We start from the raw sequence: 26,054 nt of genomic DNA on the forward strand, positions 1-26,054 counted from the left end.
TGTCTTCCCTGTAACGCACAGTGTTGAGATTGCCTGCAATGACAAGCTCAGTCCGATGATGCTGTGACACGCCGCCGCGGATCATGACAGACCCTCCACCTCCAAATTGATCCCGTGGTTCACTGAACAAGCATGGGAAACATTGTTTAAACCCTTTACAATGAAGATCTGTGAAGTTATGGATTTTTACTAATTATCTTTGAAAGACAGGGTCCTGAAAAAAGGGCATTTATTTTGTTGCTGACTTTATATAAGCAAACCAGATGGCACCATTTTCTTGTTTTGTTTAATTTATGGATATCCAACACTCGTATACTCAACATAATTTACAAACGAAGCATGTGTTTAGTGAGTCCACCAGATCAGAGGCAGTAGGGATGACAGGGATGTTCTCTTGGTTAGTGTGAATTAGTCCACTTTCCTGCATGCTAAGCATTTGAAATGTAATGAGTACTTTTGGATGTCAGGGAAAATGTATGGAGTAAAATGTACATTTATTTTTTCTTTAGGAATGTAGTGAAGTAAAAGTAAAATTGTCATAAATATATATACTAAAGTACAGATACCCCCCCAAAAATAATTTAAAGTACTACTTAAGTACTTTACTCCACTGTTCATTTGTGCCACAGGTCTAGCTTGTAGATCTGCCAATATTTTACAAATGTTCCTAGCGATTAGTGATTTAATATTAGGATAAATAATACATGTGTTATGAAATGTAATGTGTAGGTGTTCGGTTCAAGTCTGAATACAACACATTGTGAGAATTTTGTCTGTAGGCTATCATAGGACAACTGACATCAGTAACTATTTAACCACATACAAGAGACAGATTGTTTATACCCCCTCTTTGGTAAGATTTTATTGTAATTTGTTTTTTAAAATAGTTTTTATTTCGTTACTTTCAACAATTGCACATGGACTACTCATAAATATATTTATGTTAAATCCCCCCATTTAAAAAAAAAATTGTGAATAAATAAATAAGAAATACGTTTTTGAAGTCAAGTGGCAAGCTTCATCAATTTCACTATCATTTTATGCACTTGGCAGATGCTACACTGTATTACTAGTGCGCGCCAAGAGGAGGGGCGTGCGTTCCCTCATTTTAGGAGTACTGCATGTCGTCTGTGGTTCAACTTGTGCATGGAATTATTGAGAACTGTTTACATTTTCGAATATACTTTTTTGAATAGGGTAGGCTATATTATTTGGGAAAATTCAGGCTCATGTAATGCTGTATTAGAATCAATAGGTCTATCGGTGGAGTGAAAAGTAGGCTTACATGTTCAAGTCCGCGCGCCGTCAAGAGTTTGGCAATGCAGTCAGAGACAAATGAGAGATTCGTGATCTATTTTCATTAGCTCAAACAGGTAAGTAAAATGCTTTATATAATTTGAGATGAGTTTCCTCGTTCTCCCTCCTCACCCAGCTATACTGTGATTTAGACATCGAATGTATTCAATTTGGATTCAGAAGAAGGTTATATTCACGCTGATATGATTTAATAATCTGAAATATAATCTACGATTTTCTATGATAGATTCCCAGTAACTGGTCTACGTTGGGTGTTTCAAACCTCCCACTGGGCACAGACGTCAATTCAACTTCTATTCCGCGTTGGTTCAATTTAATGTAGTTGAAATTATGCTGATTCAACCAGTGAGTGTGTGTCAAGTGTGTTGTTTCTACTCCACTTGAAGGACATTCTTTATGTTTATATTGTTTTTGTCAGTTTTAGAACTAGGTTGAGATATGCTGAAAAATAATAATATATATAATATTGTATTGACAACCACTGTATGTATTTACCTGGTTTTATGGAGGAATTGTGTACCTTAACTGTTCCATGATGATATACATATGGCATTTCCTGCAAGTCAGATAAACGTGTATTGCCTTATTGCATGTTTAACAGGGCAGCTGTGTGAATTATAAACCTATTAATCACATCTCAGTTTAGTTGGATAGCTAATACATTAGTGCTATTGGAGATGTTCCCAGGCGGACTCATGGCTCAGACAGTTGACCAAGCTGTATAGACAAAGTACTGTACTCCACTGTATTCATTGATACTTAGCCTATTGTAATGCTCTACTCTCCTAATGACATTTGCAGAAAGAACCTGAAAAGGCTAAGGTAATGCTTTTGTGACTTTTCAATTACCAAAACCAGATTACAATGCATCACATGCCTACCTAAAAATGGCAATGAATGGAAACTCAATTTCAAACCTTTGGTTTATTAACCATGAGCATGCAGAAAGTCAATCAGTCCTATTAATATGTATACCCATGTTCCTTCTAGTTTTAAACACTAAACCTCAGTTGGTTTGACATGAAGTTGCAGGTGTTATAATGTAACATGTACACCAGTGCAATTCAATTAATTATTGATGTTGTATATTATTGATGTTGTATATTTCCAATTTTCAATCAAGTCTAAAGGCAAATTATTAGGTATTTTTACTGTATCATGAAGATGATTATATACCGGTAGTTAACCTCATTATAATGATTCTGTTGTTGAAATTGCACAACACGTTTTTGAGAAGCTCCCATGTTCATGTGGGACTTAGAAGGCACGTATTGTATGACCATCAGTCCGTGTGCATCTTTCTCCCAGAAAGGCACGTAGTGGTTGTGACAGGAATGCAAAGTCGAGAGGCCCAGGTCCCTGAGTGCCACATTTCTATGATGTGTCCAGTTAAACATCAACCCAGGGGATCAGGCTCAATTAAAATGCAGAATGTCCAGGGGACATGGAGTGCTTTGGTACACTTCAGTACTAGCTGTAATTACATTGTTCAGTATTGATTAGCAATTATGTATTTCAAACCATTCATCATTTGAATCTAAAGATCTTTAGGGAAATTAAAACCTCCAGGGAGATTACTATTCTCTTGAATTAGAAGAAGTCTGGATTATTGAACTGTATTGAGCTAGAAAGACAGAGGGTTTGAATTACTATAACCTTCGTATGAGAACATGGAACAAATTGGGATAGATGCTTTTTGACACTATTAGGGCTTTTACATTATTAGGTTGTGAGGACAGAGGACACATTTTTAGGCACTTTATGAAATAATTCAGATTGTTAATTAAGAAAAGGTTTCACAGACACATACTGTGTAATACCAACACAGCTCTCTTTGGCTACCGGTATCTAAACATTTCCTATTAGGCTGTTATTTACTATGATTCAGCAGAAGCTTTTAACATTGGCTCTTTATCACCACACGTCTCTTCATCACTGTCTCTCTCATATTTGGCTTGACCAGAAAGTACTCAGCTCTTTGTTTTTTTAGATAAAATCCCATTATGTTTACAGTTTAGGAGTCATATTGACTGCAATCTTGTGGACTGTCTGGGTGTCCTACTTTAATAATTCATCATTTTTAGTCTCCTCAGAGATCTGCAGCTGGTCTCAATAAGGATGACATTGTCCAACCATCAGACCTGGAGGTAACCCAAAGACGTCAGTGCTCCCTTCTCTCTGTGTCCCAGATTGGAGATGGTCCACTGGGCCACCCAGTGGTTGACATGTGTCTGGCTCCAGACTGTCCTGGCCTCCGCGTTGGACACCTGTCCCTCCACAGCCCCTAGCCCTGTCAACTTCTCTGTGGCCTACACCATGCCCTTCTTCCAAACAAAAAGCCCCATCCAAAACATAGTGACCAACTCAATGTACCAGGAAGTGTATGTTGCATCTCAGAATGTGGTCGAAGCCGTGAACATGAGTTTGGAGAAGGTGTGGGAGCTTCCTACAGGCCCTGTGGGCAGCCCTGAGTGTAAGATTTGCAATTTGTGTGATGTTGACAAGGATCCCAACTTCCTAGAGAACACTGACAATGAGGTATTGTTGTTGGATACGTTCTTTATGTATTTATATTCTTGTGGGAGTTCTCAATATGGTGTGTGCCATTTTCACCAACTTAAGACAGATGGACAAGCACCCAATAAGAATTCTTCAAAATGTTTATTCAGAAAAGAATCTAACTCTGCTGCCTATTGCCCTGACTGCCTTGCCAGCCCGCTGGGCACCAAAGTCACCATGGTGGAGGAGGGGCAGACTGTATACTTTTTTGTGGCTGCCACTGTCAACGACAGTGTTACACAGAGATATGGCAGGAAGTCCATATCAGTGCGCCGACCATTGGCAACAGAAGATGGGTTCTACAGCGATGTGCGGGGACTGACCGTTCTGCCTAACCTGCGCAGGACCTACAACATTGAGTATGTCTACAGCTTCTTCACCCAGGAGTTTGTCTACTTCCTGTCCGTCCAGAGAGAGAGCCCTGACCAGGAGTTCTCCCCGTTTCAGACTCGGCTGGGCCGCCTGCCGAGGAGCGAGTGGGAGATGAGAAGGTACCGGGAGGTGGTTCTGGAGTGCCGTTTCGAACCCAAGCGGAGGAGGAGGAGGAACACGGTGAGCGGGAGCGAGGCCTTTAAGGATGTGGTTTACAATGTGGTGCAGGCAGCCCACTTTGGGAAGGCAGGCAGGGAGCTGGCAGATGAACTAGGGGCAGAGGAAGAGGATGACATCCTGTATGGAGTGTTCGCTGTCACAGATGACAACGGGGTCACAGAGCACGACTCAGCCCTCTGTGCCTTTCCCATGGACAACGTGAACAAGGCTATCGATGACGGGGTGGATGACTGCTGTAAGTCCGGCCCAGAGCAGCTGTCCCGGGGACTATGCCACTTCCAGGCCTGCGAGAGCTGTCCTCATGAGGTGAGTTCACCAGCCCACCCACTCAACACTCACACAGGTTTCTCCAGAGAAGTGTTAATAAATTGTGTTATGTACTGTATGTATGTTCCATCTGTTCAGTATGTCTCCAAAATGCATATATAGCATGTAGTTTTTCGCTTACAGGCTTACTGCACTCTAATATTTGTGACAGACTGAGTAAACGTTAGTTTGGCTGCTTGAGCAGTACAGAGAGGAATCCCAGATGCGTGCGTACATGCCTGGACTGGTAAAATGGAGACTTGTCTGTGAAGTCAGTGAGAGTGGGTGATCCACTGATAACTATATAAAAAAGTTTTACAAAAGTGTGAAACAGTGTAAAGGATAATGAGTGCACCAGGAGACAAGTGGGAGCTGTCTGGAGGACTGGAACATTCTGTACTCCTTTTATGACAGTAATCCAGATTATTTTAACGGCTCTCATTCCTGTGTTGATGAAGATATAAGATCATTTGTCTATTCTACAGTACATTTGGAAGGTATTCAGACCCCTTGACTTTTTCCACATTTTGTTACGTTACATCCTTATTCTACGAAAACAGGTTTTTATACATTTTTTCAAATTTATAAATGTATTTAAAAAAATAGCTTACATACAGTACCAGTCAAAAATTTGGACACGTACTCATTCAAGGGTTTTTCTTTATTTTTACTATTTTCTACTTCGTAGACTAATAGTCAAGACTTCAAAACTATGAAATAACACATATGGCATCATGTAGTAACCAAAGAAGTATTAAACAAATCAAAATATATTTTATATTTGAGATTATTGAAGGTAGCCACCCTTTGCCTTGATGACAGCTTTGCCCAGATGACACATCTATAAGGCTTAATCAAAATTCTTCTGTTGTCAGCTAATATTTTGTCTATTCAATTTAGTGAATAGCATTGGTGTTTAGTATGAGGTTTTCAGCATGAAATATCCTTTATATATTTTTTACACAATTTTATTATTTTACAATGTCAATATGTATTTTTTGTCAATGTTTTGGCATCAAATCAGTGGCAGTTGTCATTTATTTTGTTTGGTTTATAATGCCATTGATGATTAGATGTTTTTTTTTTCATTAAAAAGGCAATTTTCTCTTGAACCATATGGCCATCTATTAAATACTCAGGGACAATATGGACACGGATATAAAAAATGAATAGTATATATGAATATATATATATATTTTAAGTTATTCAAGTATAAATTACAAAATTGACCATAGATTGCTGTAGATTTTCTGTTCATTACCAAAATACCTGAAGATTCCGGTAACTTTGGTAAACTACCGGTAGCTTTGCAACCCTACTTCTGACTCCTTAACTCTAGGGAGCAATCAATTTGTCCGGAAGCTATTTTTTCAGGATGTAAAACTGCTTTATGGAAAAAGGACACATCATTATTCCAACACAAGAAAACAGCTGAAAAGGAACAGGATTTTGGACAGAGGCCAATGCATTTGGGAGTTAGTTAGCTTTTAAACTTGTTTCCAGATATGTGTCTTTGAATAAATGTCTCATGGCACATGTACTTTAACAGTGCCTTTGGCAATGTTCTACTGTCAGTCAAATGAATTTTATGCCTCATTAATCTGGAAATTAAACTACATTTTTGATTGTCACCGTGATATATAGGCGTAAGGCCGAGACAAGACAGTGGCAGAATAAATTCATCCACACCTTTGTTTCATCACAAAACCGGAGAGCAACATGCCTGGTGAAGTCCACAAAACAAACAGTTACATGACCTACTATAACATGGTCAAGCAAGTTAATGTTTCCAACATTTTCAGACTACTAAAAAACAATTGATTTAGAACCAGAGAGAGTTACTGCAAGTTGCAAAGAAAACAGGAGCTGCCTCCACTAATTCCAGCAGAATTTCAACGTCAATATTTCCACATCATCAAATCATCTATGTTTAGTCTAATACAGTGACAACTAAGATACCAAAAAACGATTTAGCCCAATCAACGTAATCTAAATATGATATGGCTGTCCATGGTACTGATTAACATGTTGACTCACCCTGAAACGCCAATGCCATCGTCCTCTCTTTTATTACTCTGTCATACAGTACACACTTTTAGTTTTAGTTGTCCTAGGTTACCTGGTTAAAATGCTTGCTCGTTAGTCTAACTTCCTTTGATGGGCAATGATGTGCCAGGCCAGCTAGTTTAACATTAGCCTACTACCTCTAGCTACATATTGAACTTCCATCCTCTCAGGCCAGGGACACAATATATGCATTTATGGTTAGATCAGAATCACCATTATAATAATTTGCCAGTACGGAGAATTAAGTAAAACCACTAGTCCAAATCCCTATCTCGATCCATGGGTAATTTAGGAAAGGGACGATTTTAGCTAGCTAGTTAGCCACCGGAGGACAACGACACAATGAGATGCAATAATTCAATTTTTTTCTGTAAATTACGTTTGGCTTGTGATTGGTTTGAAGCCAAATCCAAACTGGCATCAGATAAAGGGCGTACACATACTGAGACAGAGGGGTGCTGTTTCGCTCAATCGGATGCTTTTCCAGGGAGATACATTCAGCCTCCCACAATCTGAAGGAAGCCTGGCCATGAACCTCCTTGAATGTGGAATGTTCCTGTAAGGCCATTGGAGAGTTTGACATTTAGCCACATTATGTGCACCAGATAACTATTGACTAAATTTAGAGGTTCCAATGATATTGAAGATGGATGACAGCTTGAAATGTTGTCTTTGCCAGATTCATAAGTGAAGTATTATGCAAAATTAAGAACTTGCCAACAAACTCCTGTGCTCCACTATTAGTCACACTTGACATTAAATGGGTGGATGAACGAAAATCCTTCATTAGATTCTCATTCTGCAAAACTGCAATTCCAGGTGAAGGCAACTGAGGCCACCTCTACCATGTTTTACAGTACTTTTCTGTTCCTGTGTGTTTTCACAATTCAGGGCAGGAGTGGCCTGCCAGCTGGAATTGACAGGAATCTGAAATCCTGGCTCCTCCCTCTCCAACAGTAGCTCATAGCTGATACCAATAACCCTGCTTCTCACAAGAACAACTACACATCCTTTTAGTGTCATTACCTGTTGTGTAGTAGGCATTATTGAAGTGGATATATTTTGTTATGTGGTCAGATGACTTGAAAACAGAGCCCTTTGGCCACACATACCAGTGGTGGTTTGATGTCGAAAAACAGATGCATATACAGAAAATAACCTCATACCTGCTGCAAAATATGGTGTTTTGGGATTATTTTGCTTTCACTGGTCCTGGGGGCCTTGTTAAGGTCAATTGCATCAATAACTTTTCCAAATACCAGGACATTTTTGTCAAAAACCTAGTTATCCCTGCCAGGAGGCTGAAACTTGGCCACAAGTGGATCTTCCAGCGAGAGAAATAACCCCAAACACACAACAGAATCTACAAAGGAATGGTAAATTGACCACAAATCAACATTTTGCAATGGCCATCTCAGTTTCTGGACTTGAACCCCATTGAAAACCTGTAGTTTGAATTGAAGAGGGTAGTCCTTAATCGCACACTAAGGATATCAAGAATCTGGAAAGATGGAGGAATGGTCTCTCTGTATGGAGGAATGGTCTAGGATCCCTCCCAATGTGTTCTCCAATCTCATAAAACATTTGACAAAAATGCTCAGTGTCACTATCCTCGCATGCGGAGGTTATTAGTTGTCAAACAAAACCTCTGACCAATTGTATTAGTATTAAAATGTAAATCATTAAAATAATAAAATGTATAAAAATGTTTGCTCATCTTTATCAAGGGTGCCAATAATTTGGGACCCGACTGTATAATTTGAAGTCTGTTTCAGTGTACTATTACTGGCCCATGGCATTGAGTGCTTACTGTTGTCTGGTTATTGCCTCATTGTCTGCCCTCTACCTCCAGCACACCCAGATGTTGTGAAACCATGGAGATAAACCCACCTTAACCAATCTTTTCCTAGTACAGTATTGTGGGAGAAAACACCTTTTTTTTACAAGTTCCCGAGACAGTCAGAAAAAACACTCTGATCATACGACATATTCAATTTTGTGTCAGTAGTACAGATACTGATTCCCAAACACCACAAGCAGTTCTGTTGAACTAATGAGCATATACTGTTCTTTAGCTATATCCTTCTTCTTCTAGTTTTTGATTCAACTGCCATTTTGGAGAATTCCTCATTTGCACAACAGCTTTTGTGCATATTCTTGACTGTCTGAGACAATGATTGCTTCGTTATCATGTTATTTGTACCTCTTTAGATGGGTCGAATAATAGGTTTAATTGTACCACGTCAGAGTGATCACTAGAATATAGTAGCGCTATGAATCACTGTGGCCTCTGAGGCCAGACACGATTGTGGTTTTCTGGTCCCATGAGGAAGTTGGGCAAAATTAGTCAATAATGATGCACAGACTACAACTGACATAATAATAGCATCAGAACTGGGGAGCAACTCACTGGTCGGCGTGTTCTCAAAGTGTTCCCTTCTAAAGCGTTACAACTTTTTCTTCCTTGTTCACTTGGCATCAGAAAAGCTGCTCATCTAGTTCCTTGTTCCTAGAACTTTCATGCCACATTTGTTTACAAAACAACAGCAGTAGGCTGTAGTGCCTCAAGGCCTGATGTCAAGTACCCTCATATACTGCCCTACGTTTACTAAAGCACTTTAGCCAACAGGTTGGAGCTGGAGGGCTTTTGTTACAAAATGTGAACACAATTTGTACATGCATCAAGATAATATTTTTTTTGCTTTCTGTTATTTACACTCTTAGAAAAAAGGATTCCAAAAGTAGTCTTTGGTTGTCCCCATAACATAACCCTTTTTGGTTCCAGGTAGAACTCTTTCTGGGTTCCATGTAGAACCCTCTGTAGAAAGGGTTGTACCTGAAACCAAAAAGGGTTCTTCAAAAGGTACTTCTAAAGGGACAGCCGAAGAACCATTTAAGGTTCTAGATAACAACTTTTATTCTAAGACTGTTATCAAAATATTATGTATGTACTTTTTTAATGTTATTATTTGAAGAGCACACGTAGATTTATATATGCAGTCCTTCATACCCCTAAGTGTCCTCTATTTGAAGCCCAGAAGGATTCTGATAGATTCATACTACTCATAACTTGGACATAGTTTCCTGACCAGGAAAAACTCTGGGCCCTTGTTATGGGCTATAACTAGGACCCCAAATGTTTTCCTGGTCTGGGCCTGTGGTCAGAAAAAACTCCTACTAAAAACGTACATCGTCTCCCTATCTACTATGGCCTATCTCCCTGATACTAGAGCATGGAGAACAACGCCACCTGCAGGGACCACCCCAGCATGGTGTCTAAGCCTTATTACAGAGTGGACCTCTTCAACAAGCAGATGAATGATGTCCTGCTCACCTCGCTGCTGGTCACCACCATTGAGAACAAGACCGTGGCACACATTGGCACCTCCACTGGACGGCTCCTGCAGGTATGGAGGGGGACAGAGAGCTCACAATAGTGTGTGATCCTGATCCATTTGATCTAATGAATGAAAAATGTGAACACAGTCCGGCCCTTCTTTGATAGATTACTAACTATCTGCTCTGTCTCTTTGTCAGCTTGTTTTGAGAAGATCAAGCCCTACTATCTTTGCTAATTACACCTTGGTAGAGAACCAGAGGGTCTCCTCCATTGCTGCTGTGTACTCGTCAGAATCTCTACTGTTTGTGGTTGGAGACAAGGTATGGAAAAGCCTGTTCAAAATCTGTTATAGTTAGTAAATACACTGTACACAGTAATCAAAGTGACTCTTTGATTTGATCAAAGTTAATCAAATCTCTCTCTTTGGCTGTCAGGTGATCCAGGTGCCTCAGAGGGGGCCAGGCTGCCAGCACTTCATGACCTGTGCAATGTGCCTGATGGCCCCTGAGTTCATGGGATGTGGCTGGTGCTCTGGAGTGTGCTCTTGGAAGGAGGAGTGCAGTGGCCGCTGGAGGAATGAGTCTTGCCCCCCTGGTATCACCGGGGTGAGAAGAACTGGGGAGAGGGATGTGTTTGTTTAATGCAGTTTAGATTGGAGCAATTCGCTTCACACCAATACCATGGTTGTTAATGCTGGCTAGAAATGTCATTAGTCATATGCATGTTTGGTTATCATAAAGATATGTTTGAGATTGTCCATATTCACAGATTACCTGAGCATAATGTGACCATAACTTTGTATTTGTATGTTGTTATTATGCTAAGTTGTTATTGTTGGTCATATGCTGAGTCTGTTTGTTCCTGTTTGCTTTAGTTCTTCCCCAAGATGGCTCCCCCTGATGGTCAGTCAGAGCTGACTCTGTGTGGCTGGGAGTTCCAGTCTCCCCTGAGGCCTGCCATCAGCTCCAGAACCCACCTGGTCAGACTGGGACAGACAGCCTGTGCTGTGCTGCCACTGAAGAGCAACAACACACAGTAGGCTTTTTCACACTTCATTGTTCTTCGCCCAAGACAAAGACTGTCCCTGGGTTAATTTAGCCTGTTTTCCCAGAAGCAGGATTAACTGAAACCAATTGTTACTTTTCTGGAGTAGCAAATTCAAATGAGGTAACAGTAGAACTCTGTGATTGGCTAGCCCCGAAAAGTCGGTGCTAATCCTGCTCCAAAGCAGGGCCAGCTAGTCCTGGGCCAAGGTTGGTGCTAGCCCACTTTAGAATGTTTAAGTGTGGATACTCTCTTAGCCCTGGACTAAGTTTGAACTGTCTCAGTGAGTACCACTCACAATGACAGAGATACACAGTGAATCATATTAGACATATTGACTTAAACTGAGTATACCAAACATTAGGAACACTTTCCTAATATTGAATTGCATCCCCGCTTTTGCCCTCAGAACAGCCTCAATTCATTGGGGCATGGACTCCACAAGGTGTTGAAAGCGTTACAAAGGGATGCAGGCCCATGTTGACTCCAATGCTTCCCACTGTTGTGTCAAGTTGGCTGGATGTCCTTTGGGTGGTGGACCATTCTTGATACACACAGGAAACTGTTGAATCTGAAAAACCCAGCAGCATTGCAGGTCTTCACACATACATAATCCATCTCTCAATTGTTTTAAGGCTTAATCTACACTGATTGAAGTGGATTTAAAAATTGACATCAATAAGGGATCATAGTTTTCACCTGGATTCACCTGGTCAGTCAATGTCATGGAAAGAGCAGGTGTTTTTTAATGTTTTGTTTACTCAGTGTATACAGTCGGTTTATTATATGTAGGTAGGTTTTACTCTACTGGTAATGCAACATAGATGTTAATAAAACTGAAATGTATTCATGTCTCGTGGGGATTTCTGATGCATCAATGTTAATTTGACACTGACGTGTTGATGAGCCTGTTCTTGTGCCGCTCCTTAGCCTGGTGTGTAAGATTCTCTCTGGGGCCATTGAGCTGTCCAAACCAGTTAACATCACTGTAGAGGTGCAAGAGGGCAAGGTGGAGGGCCGCTACTCCATCGACGGGAACGCAGAGATGCCAGGATTTACCTTTGTGGTAATTTGAACCTACCGTTGATTTAACTGCTTAGTTGTAGTTGGGTAATTCATTTGATTATGCCTCTGTTAATAATAAAATATATTATTGCATGTAACGGAAACATATTGTAAATATCAAGTGAGTTTGGAAGTATCCTCTGTTGTACATACAAAGTCACCATCACTTTTTCAGCAATACTTGATAAATGGCCTTTTGATTAAATTGGTGACATTTTGCTCCCTCTGGCAGATTCCCAACATCACAGAGATCCAGCCTAACTACGGGCCTCGTGTTGGGGGAACTCTGATCACTGTGACTGGGCCTCACCTGGACGCTGGGAAGACCAGAAGGGTCACTCTGAATGGAGAGCCCTGCCCAATCACCAGGTGGGCAGATGCAGTTACTGGTTATGTTATTATGTCTCTCTTGTGATGTTTTCACCCAAAGTCTGTTTTCTCTAACCTGGACTTCTAAAATACCTGACTGTACACTCTTAGAAAAAAAGGTTCCAAAATTGTTCTTCCACTGTTCCCCATAGGAGAATCCTTTTTGGTTCCAGGTAGAACCTTTTTTGGTTTCAGGTAGAACTCTTTTGTGTTCCATGTAGAACCCTCTGTGGAAAGCATTCTACATGGAACCCAAAAGGATTCTACCTGGAACCAAAAATTGTTCTTCAAAGGGTTCTCCTATGGGGACAGCTGAAAAACCCTTTTAGGTTCTAGATAGCACCTTTTTTTCTAAGAGTTTATGACATAATTCACTGTCTACTATTTACCTGTGAGAGCCGCATGCTTGTCCCAGCATTGGTTTGTACAGTAATGTCAGTATTGGAAACTGATTTCGATCAGACTTTTTTTTAACCTTTCAATTACAGGGAGTGTATGAAAAACTAGTTGTTTTGATGACTAACTCACTGTGGGGGAAATATATATATATATATATTTTTTTCTCCAAAAGTCTACCAGTATATATTTTAAGTTGTCTGTTAAACTTTTTAATGTGTCAGATGTGAAAGCCACATGCAGAGTGAGGTGAACCTACATCCTATTGCCTATATTGCCTGTAGGTGTCATGTTTGTCATTTATTATCATGTCTCGTCCCTGTGCTCCCCATTCTATTCGTTTCCCTCTGCTGGTCTTATTAGGTTCTTTCCCTCTTTCTATCCCTCTCTCTCCCCCTCCCTCTCTCACTCTCTCGCTCTCTCTTCTCTCTATCGTTCCGTTCCTGCTCCCAGCTGTTCCTATTCCCCTAATCATCATTTAGTCTTCCCACACCTGTTCCCGATCCTTTCCCCTGATTAGAGTCCCTATTTATTCCTTTGTGTTCCGTTCCTGTCCCGTCGGTTCCTTGTTTAGTATTCACCGTGCTGTGATTGTGTTTCGCCCTGTCCTGTCGTGTTTTTTGCCTTCATCAGATGCTGCGTGTGAGCAGGTGTCTCTGTCAACTACGGCCTGCGCCTACCCGGCGACCTGCAGTCTGTGGCCGCTTCTCCTGTTATTCCCCTCTACAGACTAGAGGATGTCTGTTATTCCCTGTTTGGACTTGAATAAACTCTGTTTCTGTTAAGTCGCTTTTGGGTCCTCTTTCACCTGCATGACAGAAGGAACCGACCAAGGAATGGACCCAGCGACTTCAGACGCTCGTTACACTGCCGTCGAGATCCAAGGAGCCATGCTCGGCAGACACGAGCAGGAATTGTCTGCTGCTCGCCATGCCGTGGAGAACCTGGCCGCTCAGGTTTCCGACCTCTCTGGACAGTTCCAGAGTCTACGTCTCGTGCCACCTGTTACTTCCTGGCCTGCCGAGCCTCCAGAACCTAGGGTTAATAACCCACCTTGCTACTCCGGGCAGCCCACTGAGTGCCGCTCCTTTCTCACGCAGTGTGAGATTGTGTTCTCTCTCCAACCCAACACATACTCTAGAGAGAGAGCTCGGGTTGCTTACGTCATTTCACTCCTTACTGGCCGGGCTCGAGAATGGGGCACAGCTATCTGGGAGGCAAGGGCTGATTGCTCTAACAAGTTCCAGAACTTTAAAGAGGAGATGATTCGGGTTTTTGACCGTTCAGTTTTTGGTAGGGAGGCTTCTAGGGCCCTGGCTTCCTTATGCCAAGGTGAACGGTCCATAACGGATTATTCTATTGAGTTTCGCACTCTTGCTGCCTCTAGTGAGTGGAACGAGCCGGCGCTGCTCGCTCGTTTTCTGGAGGGACTCCACGCAGTGGTTAAGGATGAGATTCTCTCCCGGGAGGTTCCATCAGATGTGGACTCTTTGATTGCTCTCGCCATCCGCATAGAACGACGGGTAGATCTTCGTCACCGGGCTCGTGGAAGAGAGCTCGCATCAACGGTGTTTCCCTGCTCCGCATCGCAACCATCTCCCTCCTCTGGCTTTGAGACTGAGCCCATGCAGCTGGGAGGGATTCGCATCTCGACTAAGGAGAGGGAACGGAGGATCACCAACCGCCTGTGCCTCTATTGCGGAGTTGCTGGACATTTTGTTAATTCATGTCCAGTAAGAGGCCAGAGCCCATCAGTAAGCGGAGGGCTACTGGTGAGCGCTACTACTCAGGTCCCTTCATCTAGATCTTGTACTACTATGTCGGTCCATCTACGCTGGACCGGTTCGGGTGCTACATGCAGTGCCTTGATTGACTCTGGGGCTGAGGGTTGTTTCATGGACGAAGCATGGGTTCGGAAACATAACATTCCTTTCAGACCGTTAGACAAGCCTACGCCCATGTTTGCCTTAGATGGTAGTCATCTTCCCAGTATCAAATTTGAGACACTACCTTTAACTCTCACAGTATCTGGTAACCACAGTGAGACTATTTCTTTTTTGATTTTCCGTTCACCGTTTACACCTGTTGTTTTGGGTCATCCCTGGCTAGTATGTCATAATCCTTCTATTAATTGGTCTAGTAATTCTATCCTATCCTGGAACGTTTCTTGTCATGTGAAGTGTTTAATGTCTGCCATCCCTCCCGTTTCTTCTGTCCCTACTTCTCAGGAGGAACCTGGCGATTTGACAGGAGTGCCGGAGGAATATCATGATCTGCGCACGGTCTTCAGTCGGTCCCGAGCCAACTCCCTTCCTCCTCACCGGTCGTATGATTGTAGTATTGATCTCCTTCCGGGGACCACTCCTCCTCGAGGTAGACTATACTCTCTGTCGGCTCCCGAACGTAAGGCTCTCGAGGATTATTTGTCTGTGTCTCTTGACGCCGGTACCATAGTGCCTTCTTCTTCTCCGGCCGGGGCGGGGTTCTTTTTGTTAAGAAGAAGGACGGTACTCTGCGCCCCTGCGTGGATTATCGAGGGCTGAATGACATAACGGTTAAGAATCGTTATCCGCTTCCCCTTATGTCATCAGCCTTCGAGATTCTGCAGGGAGCCAGGTGCTTTACTAAGTTGGACCTTCGTAACGCTTACCATCTCGTGCGCATCAGAGAGGGGGACGAGTGGAAAACGGCGTTTAACACTCCGTTAGGGCATTTTGAGTACCGGGTTCTGCCGTTCGGTCTCGCCAATGCGCCAGCTGTTTTTCAGGCATTAGTTAATGATGTTCTGAGAGACATGCTGAACATCTTTGTTTTTGTCTATCTTGACGATATCCTGATTTTTTCTCCGTCACTCGAGATTCATGTTCAGCACGTTCGACGTGTTCTACAGCGCCTTTTAGAGAATTGTCTCTACGTAAAGGCTGAGAAGTGCTCTTTTCATGTCTCCTCCGTTACTTTTCTCGGTTCCGTTATTTCCGCTGAAGGCATTCAGATGGATTCCGCTAAGGTCCAAGCTGTCAGTGATTGGCCCGTTCCAAGGTCACGTGTCGAGTTGCAGCGCTTTTTAGGTTTCGCTAATTTCTATCGGCGTTTCATTCGTAATTTCGGTCAAGTTGCTGCCCCTCTCACAGCTCTTACTTCTGTCAAGACGTGTTTTAAGTGGTCCGGTTCCGCCCAGGGAGCTTTTGATCTTCTTAAAGAACGTTTTACGTCCGCTCCTATCCTCGTTACTCCTGACGTCACTAGACAATTCATTGTCGAGGTTGACGCTTCAGAGGTAGGCGTGGGAGCCATTCTATCCCAGCGCTTCCAGTCTGACGATAAGGTTCATCCTTGCGCTTATTTTTCTCATCGCCTGTCGCCATCTGAGCGCAACTATGATGTGGGTAACCGTGAACTGCTCGCCATCCGCTTAGCCCTAGGCGAATGGCGACAGTGGTTGGAGGGGGCGACCGTTCCTTTTGTCGTTTGGACAGACCATAAGAACCTTGAGTACATCCGTTCTGCCAAACGACTTAATGCCCGTCAAGCTCGTTGGGCGTTGTTTTTCGCTCGTTTCGAGTTTGTGATTTCTTACCGTCCGGGTAGCAAGAACACCAAGCCTGATGCCTTATCCCGTCTGTTTAGTTCTTCTGTGGCTTCTACTGATCCCGAGGGGATTCTTCCTTATGGGCGTGTTGTCGGGTTAACAGTCTGGGGAATTGAAAGACAGGTTAAGCAAGCACTCACGCACACTGCGTCGCGCGCGCTTGTCCTAGTAACCTCCTTTTCGTTCCTGTTTCCACTCGTCTGGCTGTTCTTCAGTGGGCTCACTCTGCCAAGTTAGCTGGTCATCCCGGTGTTCGAGGCACTCTTGCGTCTATTCGCCAGCGCTTTTGGTGGCCGACTCAGGAGCGTGACACGCGCCGTTTCGTGGCTGCTTGTTCGGACTGCGCGCAGACTAAGTCGGGTAACTCTCCTCCTGCCGGTCGTCTCAGACCGCTCCCCATTCCTTCTCGACCATGGTCTCACATCGCCTTAGACTTCATTACCGGTCTGCCTTTGTCTGCGGGGAAGACTGTGATTCTTACGGTTGTCGATAGGTTCTCTAAGGCGGCACATTTCATTCCCCTCGCTAAACTTCCTTCCGCTAAGGAGACGGCACAAATCATTATTGAGAATGTATTCAGAATTCATGGCCTCCCGTTAGACGCCGTTTCAGACAGAGGCCCGCAATTCACGTCACAGTTTTGGAGGGAGTTCTGTCGTTTGATTGGTGCGTCCGTCAGTCTCTCTTCCGGGTTTCATCCCCAGTCTAACGGTCAAGCAGAGAGGGCCAATCAGACGATTGGTCGCATACTACGCAGCCTTTCTTTCAGAAACCCTGCATCTTGGGCAGAACAGCTCCCCTGGGCAGAAGACGCTCACAATTCGCTTCCTTCGTCTGCTACCGGGTTATCTCCGTTTCAGAGTAGTCTGGGTTACCAGCCTCCTCTGTTCTCATCCCAGCTTGCCGAGTCCAGCGTTCCCTCCGCTCAAGCGTTTGTCCAACGTTGTGAGCGCACCTGGAGGAGGGTGAGGTCTGCACTTTGCCGTTACAGGGCACAGACGGTGAGAGCCGCCAATAAACGCAGGATTAAGAGTCCAAGGTATTGTTGCGGCCAGAGAGTGTGGCTTTCCACTCGCAACCTTCCTCTTACGACAGCTTCTCGTAAGTTGACTCCGCGGTTCATTGGTCCGTTCCGTGTCTCCCAGGTCGTCAATCCTGTCGCTGTGCGACTGCTTCTTCCGCGACATCTTCGTCGCGTCCATCCTGTCTTCCATGTCTCCTGTGTTAAGCCCTTTCTTCGCACCCCCGTTCGTCTTCCCTCCCCCTCCCGTCCTTGTCGAGAGCGCACCTATTTACAAGGTACATAAGATCATGGACATGCGTTCTCGGGACGGGGTCACCAATACTTAGTGGATTGGGAGGGTTACGGTCCTGAGGAGAGGAGTTGGGTTCCGTCTCGGGACGTGCTGGACCGTTCACTCATCGATGATTTCCTCCGTTGCCGCCAGGATTCCTCCTCGAGTGCGCCAGGAGGCGCTCGGTGAGTGGGGGGTACTGTCATGTTTGTCATTTATTATCATGTCTCGTCCCTGTGCTCCCCATTCTATTCGTTTCCCTCTGCTGGTCTTATTAGGTTCTTTCCCTCTTTCTATCCCTCTCTCTCCCCCTCCCTCTCTCACTCTCTCGCTCTCTCTTCTCTCTATCGTTCCGTTCCTGCTCCCAGCTGTTCCTATTCCCCTAATCATCATTTAGTCTTCCCACACCTGTTCCCGATCCTTTCCCCTGATTAGAGTCCCTATTTATTCCTTTGTGTTCCGTTCCTGTCCCGTCGGTTCCTTGTTTAGTATTCACCGTGCTGTGATTGTGTTTCGCCCTGTCCTGTCGTGTTTTTTGCCTTCATCAGATGCTGCGTGTGAGCAGGTGTCTCTGTCAACTACGGCCTGCGCCTACCCGAAGCGACCTGCAGTCTGTGGCCGCTTCTCCTGTTATTCCCCTCTACAGACTAGAGGATGTCTGTTATTCCCTGTTTGGACTTGAATAAACTCTGTTTCTGTTAAGTCGCTTTTGGGTCCTCTTTCACCTGCATGACAGTAGGAGCACTAACCCTGGACTTTCCCTCTACTCCACCTGTCTCCAGTGTCACAGCGCCCAGAGGGAACATGTCCTCCATCATCTGTCTGTCTCAGCCCATCTCGGAGGTGAGGGACGTCCCCCTCAGTGTGTTCATAGACAAGTCCCCCGTCCTCACCACCAAGGTCTTCTACTACAAAGAGAACCCCGAGGTCACAGCCGTCCTCCCAGACTGTAGTTTTGACAGGTAGGCCAAGCCAGTGAGGCTTCTTCACTATATGGAATGACCCGTCTCAACGATCAGTGTTACCATCTCAACCATGAGACAAGGTTGACCGATCTAAGCCCTGCTGCTGGGTCTCTGTAGAATCTGTTATGTTATCGTCTCTCCACTCTCCAGGGGGTCAAAGATAATCATTGAGGGGAAGAACTTGGACTCTGTATACAGGACCATCATCCGCTTTAGGCCCAATGAGAGCCACCTGAAGCCTGTCACCAGAGTAAGATCTCGTTGTAAGATTATACTACCACATACTGTGTACATGATAGAGATGAAAACATGTTTTATCTCTATAGTATACATAATATAATCATATTCATACAGCTATTTTTATAATTCCCTCCAGGAGTGCAAAGGCAAGTCGTTGCCCACACGGATGGAGTGCATAACCCCTGCTTTCCCCCGGGAAGAGACAGAGGAAGGGGAGCTCTCCTTTGATATGGATGGAGCTGTTGGACTGTGGAATGGAGAGTTCTCCTACCACCCCTATGGCGAACCAATACCCTTTGAAACTGATGGCCATGTACTTAGGCTGTATGCTGGACAAGATGAAGTGTCACTACATGTAAGTGCAACAGTGCCATAACAACAAAATGTTAATGGTGTCATGTCTATTTGACTGCAACTTACTGTCAGAAGGAGTAAGAATATTGTTTTTATTGCTTACATACTGTTTAAACCTTTTCAAGAAGAAAAACTCAGAACTCTTTTTTTCTTCACCCTCACAGCACCAGAAACTGAATCTTGTGAGTTCCTGCATGACAATCACTATGACAGTGGGAGGAGTGGATTGTGACGCGAAAGTTCTGGACAATGAAATCACCTGCAGGATCCCTAGAAACGTAACCATCAGTGGACTGCCTGTGAAGGTAAGTTAGTAACTGGAAACTAAGTATGTCTACAGCTTTACATAGATTCAACCAATAAACATCCTACTATTGGGTTTTCCCAAAATATGTGGTTAAGTGAGGAAAACAAGACAGTAGTCTGGCAGCAGTCTTGATCTGACCCACTGTCTATCCTCCCCCAGATTTCCATCAATGGGCAGGTTCACAACGTTGGGACAGTGGTCCTGGTCAGTAACCACTACATGGTGGGCATCGTACTGGGGATACTGGGGGCCCTGGTGGCGGGGGCCGTGCTGGCCTTCGTAGTCATGAAGCACCTGAGGAACCAGAAGAAAGGTGGGTTTCCCTGTCTGTCTGGACTTTAATCAGGCCATCTTACACAACCCCAATGACTGGTAATGAGGATGTCTTATGTAACTGGTTTAACGTAGGACATCCACAGCCATGCACAGCCCTGCACAGCCATGCACAGCCATGCACAGCCATGCACAGACATGCACAGCCATGCACAGACATGCACAGTGACAGTGGTAGCTAACATTGTCTTGTTGACTTTTGATGCGGTTCCCTACTCCCTTGGTTTATGATTGAAAACTCATTCCCAGCCTCTCAGGTGGAGACCCGTTTGGCTCATAACCACAACCGCCCCGGCAGCAGTAGTGTGGAACTGTCACCTGTAGGGGACTACAGAAGAGGTGAGACTGTAATTGGCTAATATCATATTTTATGTAGGGAATCTATCAATCTATTTTGTCTCGTTCAATTTCTATTCTCAGGTTTCAACAACAGTGGTTGAAATCTACACATACTGACATAAATTAATTATCTACACATGCTGAAGGAACTCTACTGACCTTGCCCCTCACCACTCTAGTAGTCCTGCCTCAGAGGCCAAGTTTGGCTCTGGGAAGCACAGTGGTGTTCCCCAGCCCGGCCTATGCTGCAGGCAGCATGGACCCCACCCTCACCCCTCTCATGCCCCCTGAGAAGATCTCCATCTCCAGCTTTAGACCAGAGCTCCTGGAGGAGGTGAAGGACGTGCTGATCCCAGCAGACATGCTCATCGTCCAGCACCATCAGATTATCGGCAAGGGTCAGTCTCATTACAGTGTGTACAGCACACAGTGTGCTTTTTAATCAAATGCACATAGGCTACTACTCCCATACCACCTTGACTGATGGATAGAGGGTTTTATTATAGCATATAAATCAGCAATTTGAAAGTTCATGGATCATAATAGGGACTCACACCGATGACTTGATATACAGTATGTCGTTGAATTTTGTTTCTGATGATAATAATGTTCTCTTATCTCCCCCAGGTCATTTTGGCACAGTTTACCATGGCTACTTCACAGACCATAACAACAGAGAAATCCACTGTGCAGTCAAGTCATTGAACAGTGAGCACCTCCTCCCTGACTCACAATGTTCTAGATCTGAACCAGGTGGACTGAGTATTAGTCACCTGTACATGAGACCAGCTGGGTAATCATGGAACAACCCTGCTCATACGCAGGAATAATTAAACATGTACACTAGGTTTAATGTGGTTTGTTTAGGGTTTTTAAGCTTTATCTGTAAATGTCGACTGTTCATAAGCAGTTTTTACGTTCATTTATGTGTGTGCCCTGCATATGAGCATGCATTTGTGTGTGCGTGTGTTGTGCATGTGTCGTGCATGTGTGTGTGTGTGTGTGTGTGTGTGTGTGTGTGTGTGTGTGTGTGTGTGTGTGTGTGTGTGTGTGTGTGTGTGTGTGTGTGTGTGTGTGCCATATCAGGGATAACAGATGTAGAAGAGGTAGAGCAGTTTCTAAAGGAGGGCATCTTGATGAAGGGGTTCCATCACACCAATGTTCTCTCTCTGCTGGGCATCCTGTTGCCTCAGGAGGGGCTCCCCCTGGTGGTACTACCTTATATGAAGCACGGGGACCTCCGCCACTTTATACGCTGTGAGAAAAGGGTGAGGAAGCCGGCGCCAAACAGTAGCTACAATACAATGTTCACTTTTATCAGCATACAAGGGATCTCCTTAACACCTCAGTGATATATCTCAAGGCTTATGTGACCGACATCTTTATTGTGTGGTATTGATTCTTCCTATAGAACCCCACGGTGAAAGACCTGATTGGCTTTGGGCTTCAGGTTGCCAAGGGGATGGAGTACTTAGCACATATGAAGTTTGTGCACAGAGACCTCGCAGCACGCAACTGCATGTAAGTCAGGGTTGAGCAATCACTTCAGTTCTCTGTGACTGGGGCTAGTCACCACTTTAAACTATACATTAGTCCTGACTTAAGCAAACTGGTTTTATTTTACTTAGCAATGCTACTGTACTATAGTTGCAGGCTTGCTTTCACAGATCACCAATCTGTGACCCTTATGTTTGCCCTTACTATTGTCTGTGCAGGCTGGATGAGTCGTACACAGTGAAGGTGGCAGACTTCGGCATGGCCAGGGATGTGTTCGATAAGGAGTACTACAGTGTTCAGGACCACAGGAAGGCCAAGCTACCAGTCAAGTGGATGGCCATTGAGAGCCTACAGACACAGAAATTCACTGCCAAGTCAGACGTAGTAAGTGAAGGAATTACTTTCTGATAACATAATAAGAATTAGGCAGCATTTGTGCAATTAGGACTGGCTATGTTGTTACTTGATTAATTACAGTGTGACTACACAGCAATAAGAGCAACTTTATATTACACCCAAATCATTTCTCACCATGCTCACTTTCATCATGACCTCCTATTACAGTGGTCCTTTGGGGTGTTGATATGGGAGATGTTAACCAGAGGAGCAAGCCCCTACCCAGAGGTGGACCCCTATGACATCACACATTACCTGCTGAAAGGCAGGAGACTCCCCCAACCACAGTTCTGTCCTGACCCTTTGTAAGTAGTGGTAATGATAGTTTAGATAACAGTTCATTTTGTTGAAAATACTTCATAGTAGAACTCAAAAGAAAAAAAAGAATCCCTTTTCAAAGTAAACAAATGATGTCTATAGTAATTATGGTTATACAGTAATATAGATGCTTTAAAAAATCTGAAGGTTCTGGATGAATTTCCCACCTCTACAGTTGCAACAAAGAGAAACAGGAAAGTATAGCCAGTAATTAAAGGATGTGGGAAAGGTTAACCTGCAGTGTTAAACCTGTAAATGTCCACCACACACATATCCAAATATTGTTAAGCAATGTCGTCTGGGAGTTAATGATTATCAACATGCTTCACTTGAAAGATATCCTTAAACGCGCCCATACACACACACATTGACTGGTATGAGATTACATCTGAACGTCAATGATACATCCAACAGTCTAATCTAATGTGTCCCTTCTCCCAGTGAAAAATAGGAAGTGTTGAAATACAGATTAACAATTGAGGGAACAACAGTTGAGTAGGATAGCAAAACATAATGGCTGACTTTTCTGTGTGGGGAAAAAACACATCAAATATGTAAAAGCTATAAATCGTCTCCATATCGCTTTTGCTTAGTCATTTCGGTCCGTAAATTGAAATAAGTACATAGCCTGTACAATATTGTTTTATTTCAGTTAAGCAATTTGCACACTACCGTTCAAAAGTTTGGGGTCACTTAGAAATGTCCTTGTTTTCCATGAAAACATACATGAAATTAGTTGCAAAATGAATAGGAAATATAGTCAAGACATTGACAAGGTTATACATAATTGTGTCCTTCAAACTTTGCTTTCGTCAAAGAATCCTCCATTTGCAGTAATTACAGCCTTGTAGACCTTTGGCATTCTAGTTGTCAATTTGTTGAGGTAATCTGAAGAGATTTCACCCCATGCTTCCTGAAGCACTTCCCACAAGTTGGATTGGCTTGATGGGCACTTCTTACAGTCATGCTGCTCCCACAACAATTCAATAGGGTTGAGATCCGGTGACTGTGCTGGCCACTCCATTATAGACAGAATACCAGCTGACTGCTTCATCCCTAAATAGTTATTGCATAGTTTGGAGCTGTGCTTTGGGTCATTGTCCTGTTGTAGGAGGAAATTGACTCCAATCAAGCGCCGTCCACAGGGTATGGCAAGGCGTCGCAAAATGGAGTGATAGCCTTCCTTCTTCAAGATCCCTTTTACCCTGTACATATCTCCCACTTTACCACCACCAAAGCACCCCCAGACCATCACATTGCCTCTACCATGCTTGACAGATGGTGTCAAGCACTCCTCCAGCATCTTTTCATTTTTTCTGCATCTCACAAATGTTCTTCTTTGTGATCCAAACACCTCAAATTTAGATTAGTCCTTGTAGATACTTTTTTTCCAATCTTCCTCTGCCCAGTGTCTGTGTTCTTTTGCCCATCTTAATACTTTATTTTTATTGGCCAGTCTGAGATATGGCTTTTTCTTTGAAACTCTGCCTAGGCCAGCATCCCGGAGTCGCCTCCTCACTGTTGACGTTGAGACTGATGTTTTGCGGGTATTATTTAATCAAACTGCCAGTTGAGGACTTGTGAGGCGTCTGTTTCTCAAACTAGACACTCTAATGTACTTGTCCTCTTGCTCAGTTGTGCACCTGGGCCTCTCTCTTTCTATTCTGGTTAGTGCCAGTTTGTGCTGTTTTGTGAAGGGAGTAGTACACAGCGTTGTACGAGATCTTCAGTTCCTTGACAATTTCTCACATGGAATAGCTTTTATTTCTCAGAACAAGAATAGACTGGCGAGTTTCAGAAGGAAGGACTTTGTTTCTGGCCATTTTGAGCCTGTAATCGAACCCACAAATGCTGATGCTCCAGATACTCAACTAGACTTAAGAAGGCCTTATTGCTTCTTTAATCAGAACAACTAACATAATTGCAAAAGGGTTTTCTATTGATTAATTAGCCTTTTAAAATGATAAACTTGAATTAGCTAACACAACATGCTTTTGGAACACAGGTGTGATTGTTGCTAATAATGGGCCTCTGTACGCCTATGTAGATATTCCATAAAAAATCTGACGTTTCCAGCTACCATAGTCATTTACAACATTAACAATGTCTACACTGTATTTCTGATCAATTTGATGTTGTTTTAATGGACAAAAACAAGGACATTCCAAACTTTTGAATGGTAATGTATGACTTGTACTTCTATTGTTAGAAGAAAGCCCCGTAGTAAGTTCTATATGGAACTCTCTCCAGGTATGCCATCATGCTGCAGTGCTGGGACCCAGAACCAGAGATGAGACCCAGCTTCGCAACGCTGGTGTCTGCTGTCCTGACCATCCTGTCTGACCTTGAGGGGGAGCACTACATCAGCCTCAAGGTCACCTACGTCAATCTGGACCAGCCACGCCCCTACCCTGCCCTCACAGAGTCTGCAGATGAGTGTGATTCCTCAGACACTGAAGACACACGCTCAATGTCCTCCTGATGTCACATCAGGACAGGTACATGTAATACAGTATGGCTTGGTGCTATGAGCACAAGGGGCTCAGTTAGAAAGTCAAACTAAAGGTCGTCGGTTATCCTGGAGAAAATGACTTGTCTTTTACTACCTAGTGTTGAAAGTGTAGGGACTTGAATGGTCCTCCCCATTCACATTATACTATATTACCTGGGAAAGCTTTTGGTAAATAATAACGGATGTAATGTCTATATGTTTTCTCTTAATTTTTTTTTGAGATGTAGTAATTATACTGTATATTTTGGATCATAATTTTACCAAACAAAATGTACCCTAATGTTTCAACAGTGATCTGTTATTATTCTGTTACTTTTATTTCATGCGCAATGTGTTTTAGATAGTGTAATAAATTAACATATTTATTTGTTTATATACTCTTGTTCCTGTGAGATTTGAGTAAAATGGCTCATTTATGTAAAATTCCAATATGATAAGATATTAATTTATGTCATTTAAGTTTGAACATTTTCTACATTAGCTTCTTCTCATGTGGTGGTTTCATCCATTGTCACTCTACACTTACAGTAGATCAGAGACAACTGACACTTGTGTAAACTGTCACTGGTAAATATGCAGCTGGGATATGCAAAAAACACATTTCCAATTCACACGTGTATAAATAAACGTGTACATGTGTGAAATAGGACAAATATAAGCACCCACCAAATTGTATATGTTTTTTAATGAGTCCATCAGGATATTATTACTGTCATCGAGAAAGGCTTCCACTAGAGGCCAGTGTTCTACTATATTTATGGAACGCTGGGGAAATATGGAGAAAATTCAGCACTTCTTTAATATGTGAATCACGTTATATGAACACCATAAAGTAAATAGTAAATAGAAATAACTCACTGAATAACATGTAGTAATGGTGTACATACCATATGG

At 43.3% G+C, this 26,054-nt stretch overlaps 1 protein-coding gene across 5 annotated transcripts; it reads left to right on the forward strand.

Annotated features, from left to right (window-relative positions):
- The first annotated feature begins 98 nt into the window (after positions 1 to 98).
- On the forward strand, positions 99 to 25,589 carry LOC124004026 (macrophage-stimulating protein receptor-like). Of its 5 annotated transcripts, XM_046312760.1 has the most exons (22): positions 1,042 to 1,373; positions 2,119 to 2,139; positions 3,402 to 4,734; positions 10,032 to 10,208; positions 10,339 to 10,461; positions 10,576 to 10,746; positions 11,016 to 11,176; positions 12,116 to 12,251; positions 12,483 to 12,619; positions 18,682 to 18,861; positions 19,015 to 19,114; positions 19,241 to 19,459; positions 19,623 to 19,763; positions 19,925 to 20,078; positions 20,348 to 20,437; positions 20,584 to 20,835; positions 21,065 to 21,145; positions 21,524 to 21,705; positions 21,849 to 21,958; positions 22,153 to 22,318; positions 22,499 to 22,635; positions 24,899 to 25,589. In XM_046312760.1, exons 3-22 carry the CDS (start codon positions 3,514 to 3,516, stop codon positions 25,128 to 25,130), a joined length of 4,170 nt encoding a protein of 1,389 aa, XP_046168716.1. In that variant the 5' UTR covers positions 1,042 to 1,373; positions 2,119 to 2,139; positions 3,402 to 3,513; the 3' UTR covers positions 25,131 to 25,589. The 5 variants fall into 5 exon arrangements, 4 of the variants coding, with proteins under 4 accessions (XP_046168716.1, XP_046168715.1, XP_046168719.1 ...); XM_046312759.1 differs by lacking the exon at positions 2,119 to 2,139 and having other exon boundaries at positions 1,043 to 1,373; XM_046312763.1 differs by lacking the exon at positions 2,119 to 2,139 and having other exon boundaries at positions 1,043 to 1,373; positions 20,620 to 20,835.
- The last annotated feature ends 465 nt before the right edge of the window (positions 25,590 to 26,054 follow it).

The sequence above is a fragment of the Oncorhynchus gorbuscha genome, linkage group LG18 (genome assembly GCF_021184085.1).
Source record: "Oncorhynchus gorbuscha isolate QuinsamMale2020 ecotype Even-year linkage group LG18, OgorEven_v1.0, whole genome shotgun sequence".
Classification (NCBI taxonomy): domain Eukaryota; kingdom Metazoa; phylum Chordata; class Actinopteri; order Salmoniformes; family Salmonidae; genus Oncorhynchus; species Oncorhynchus gorbuscha.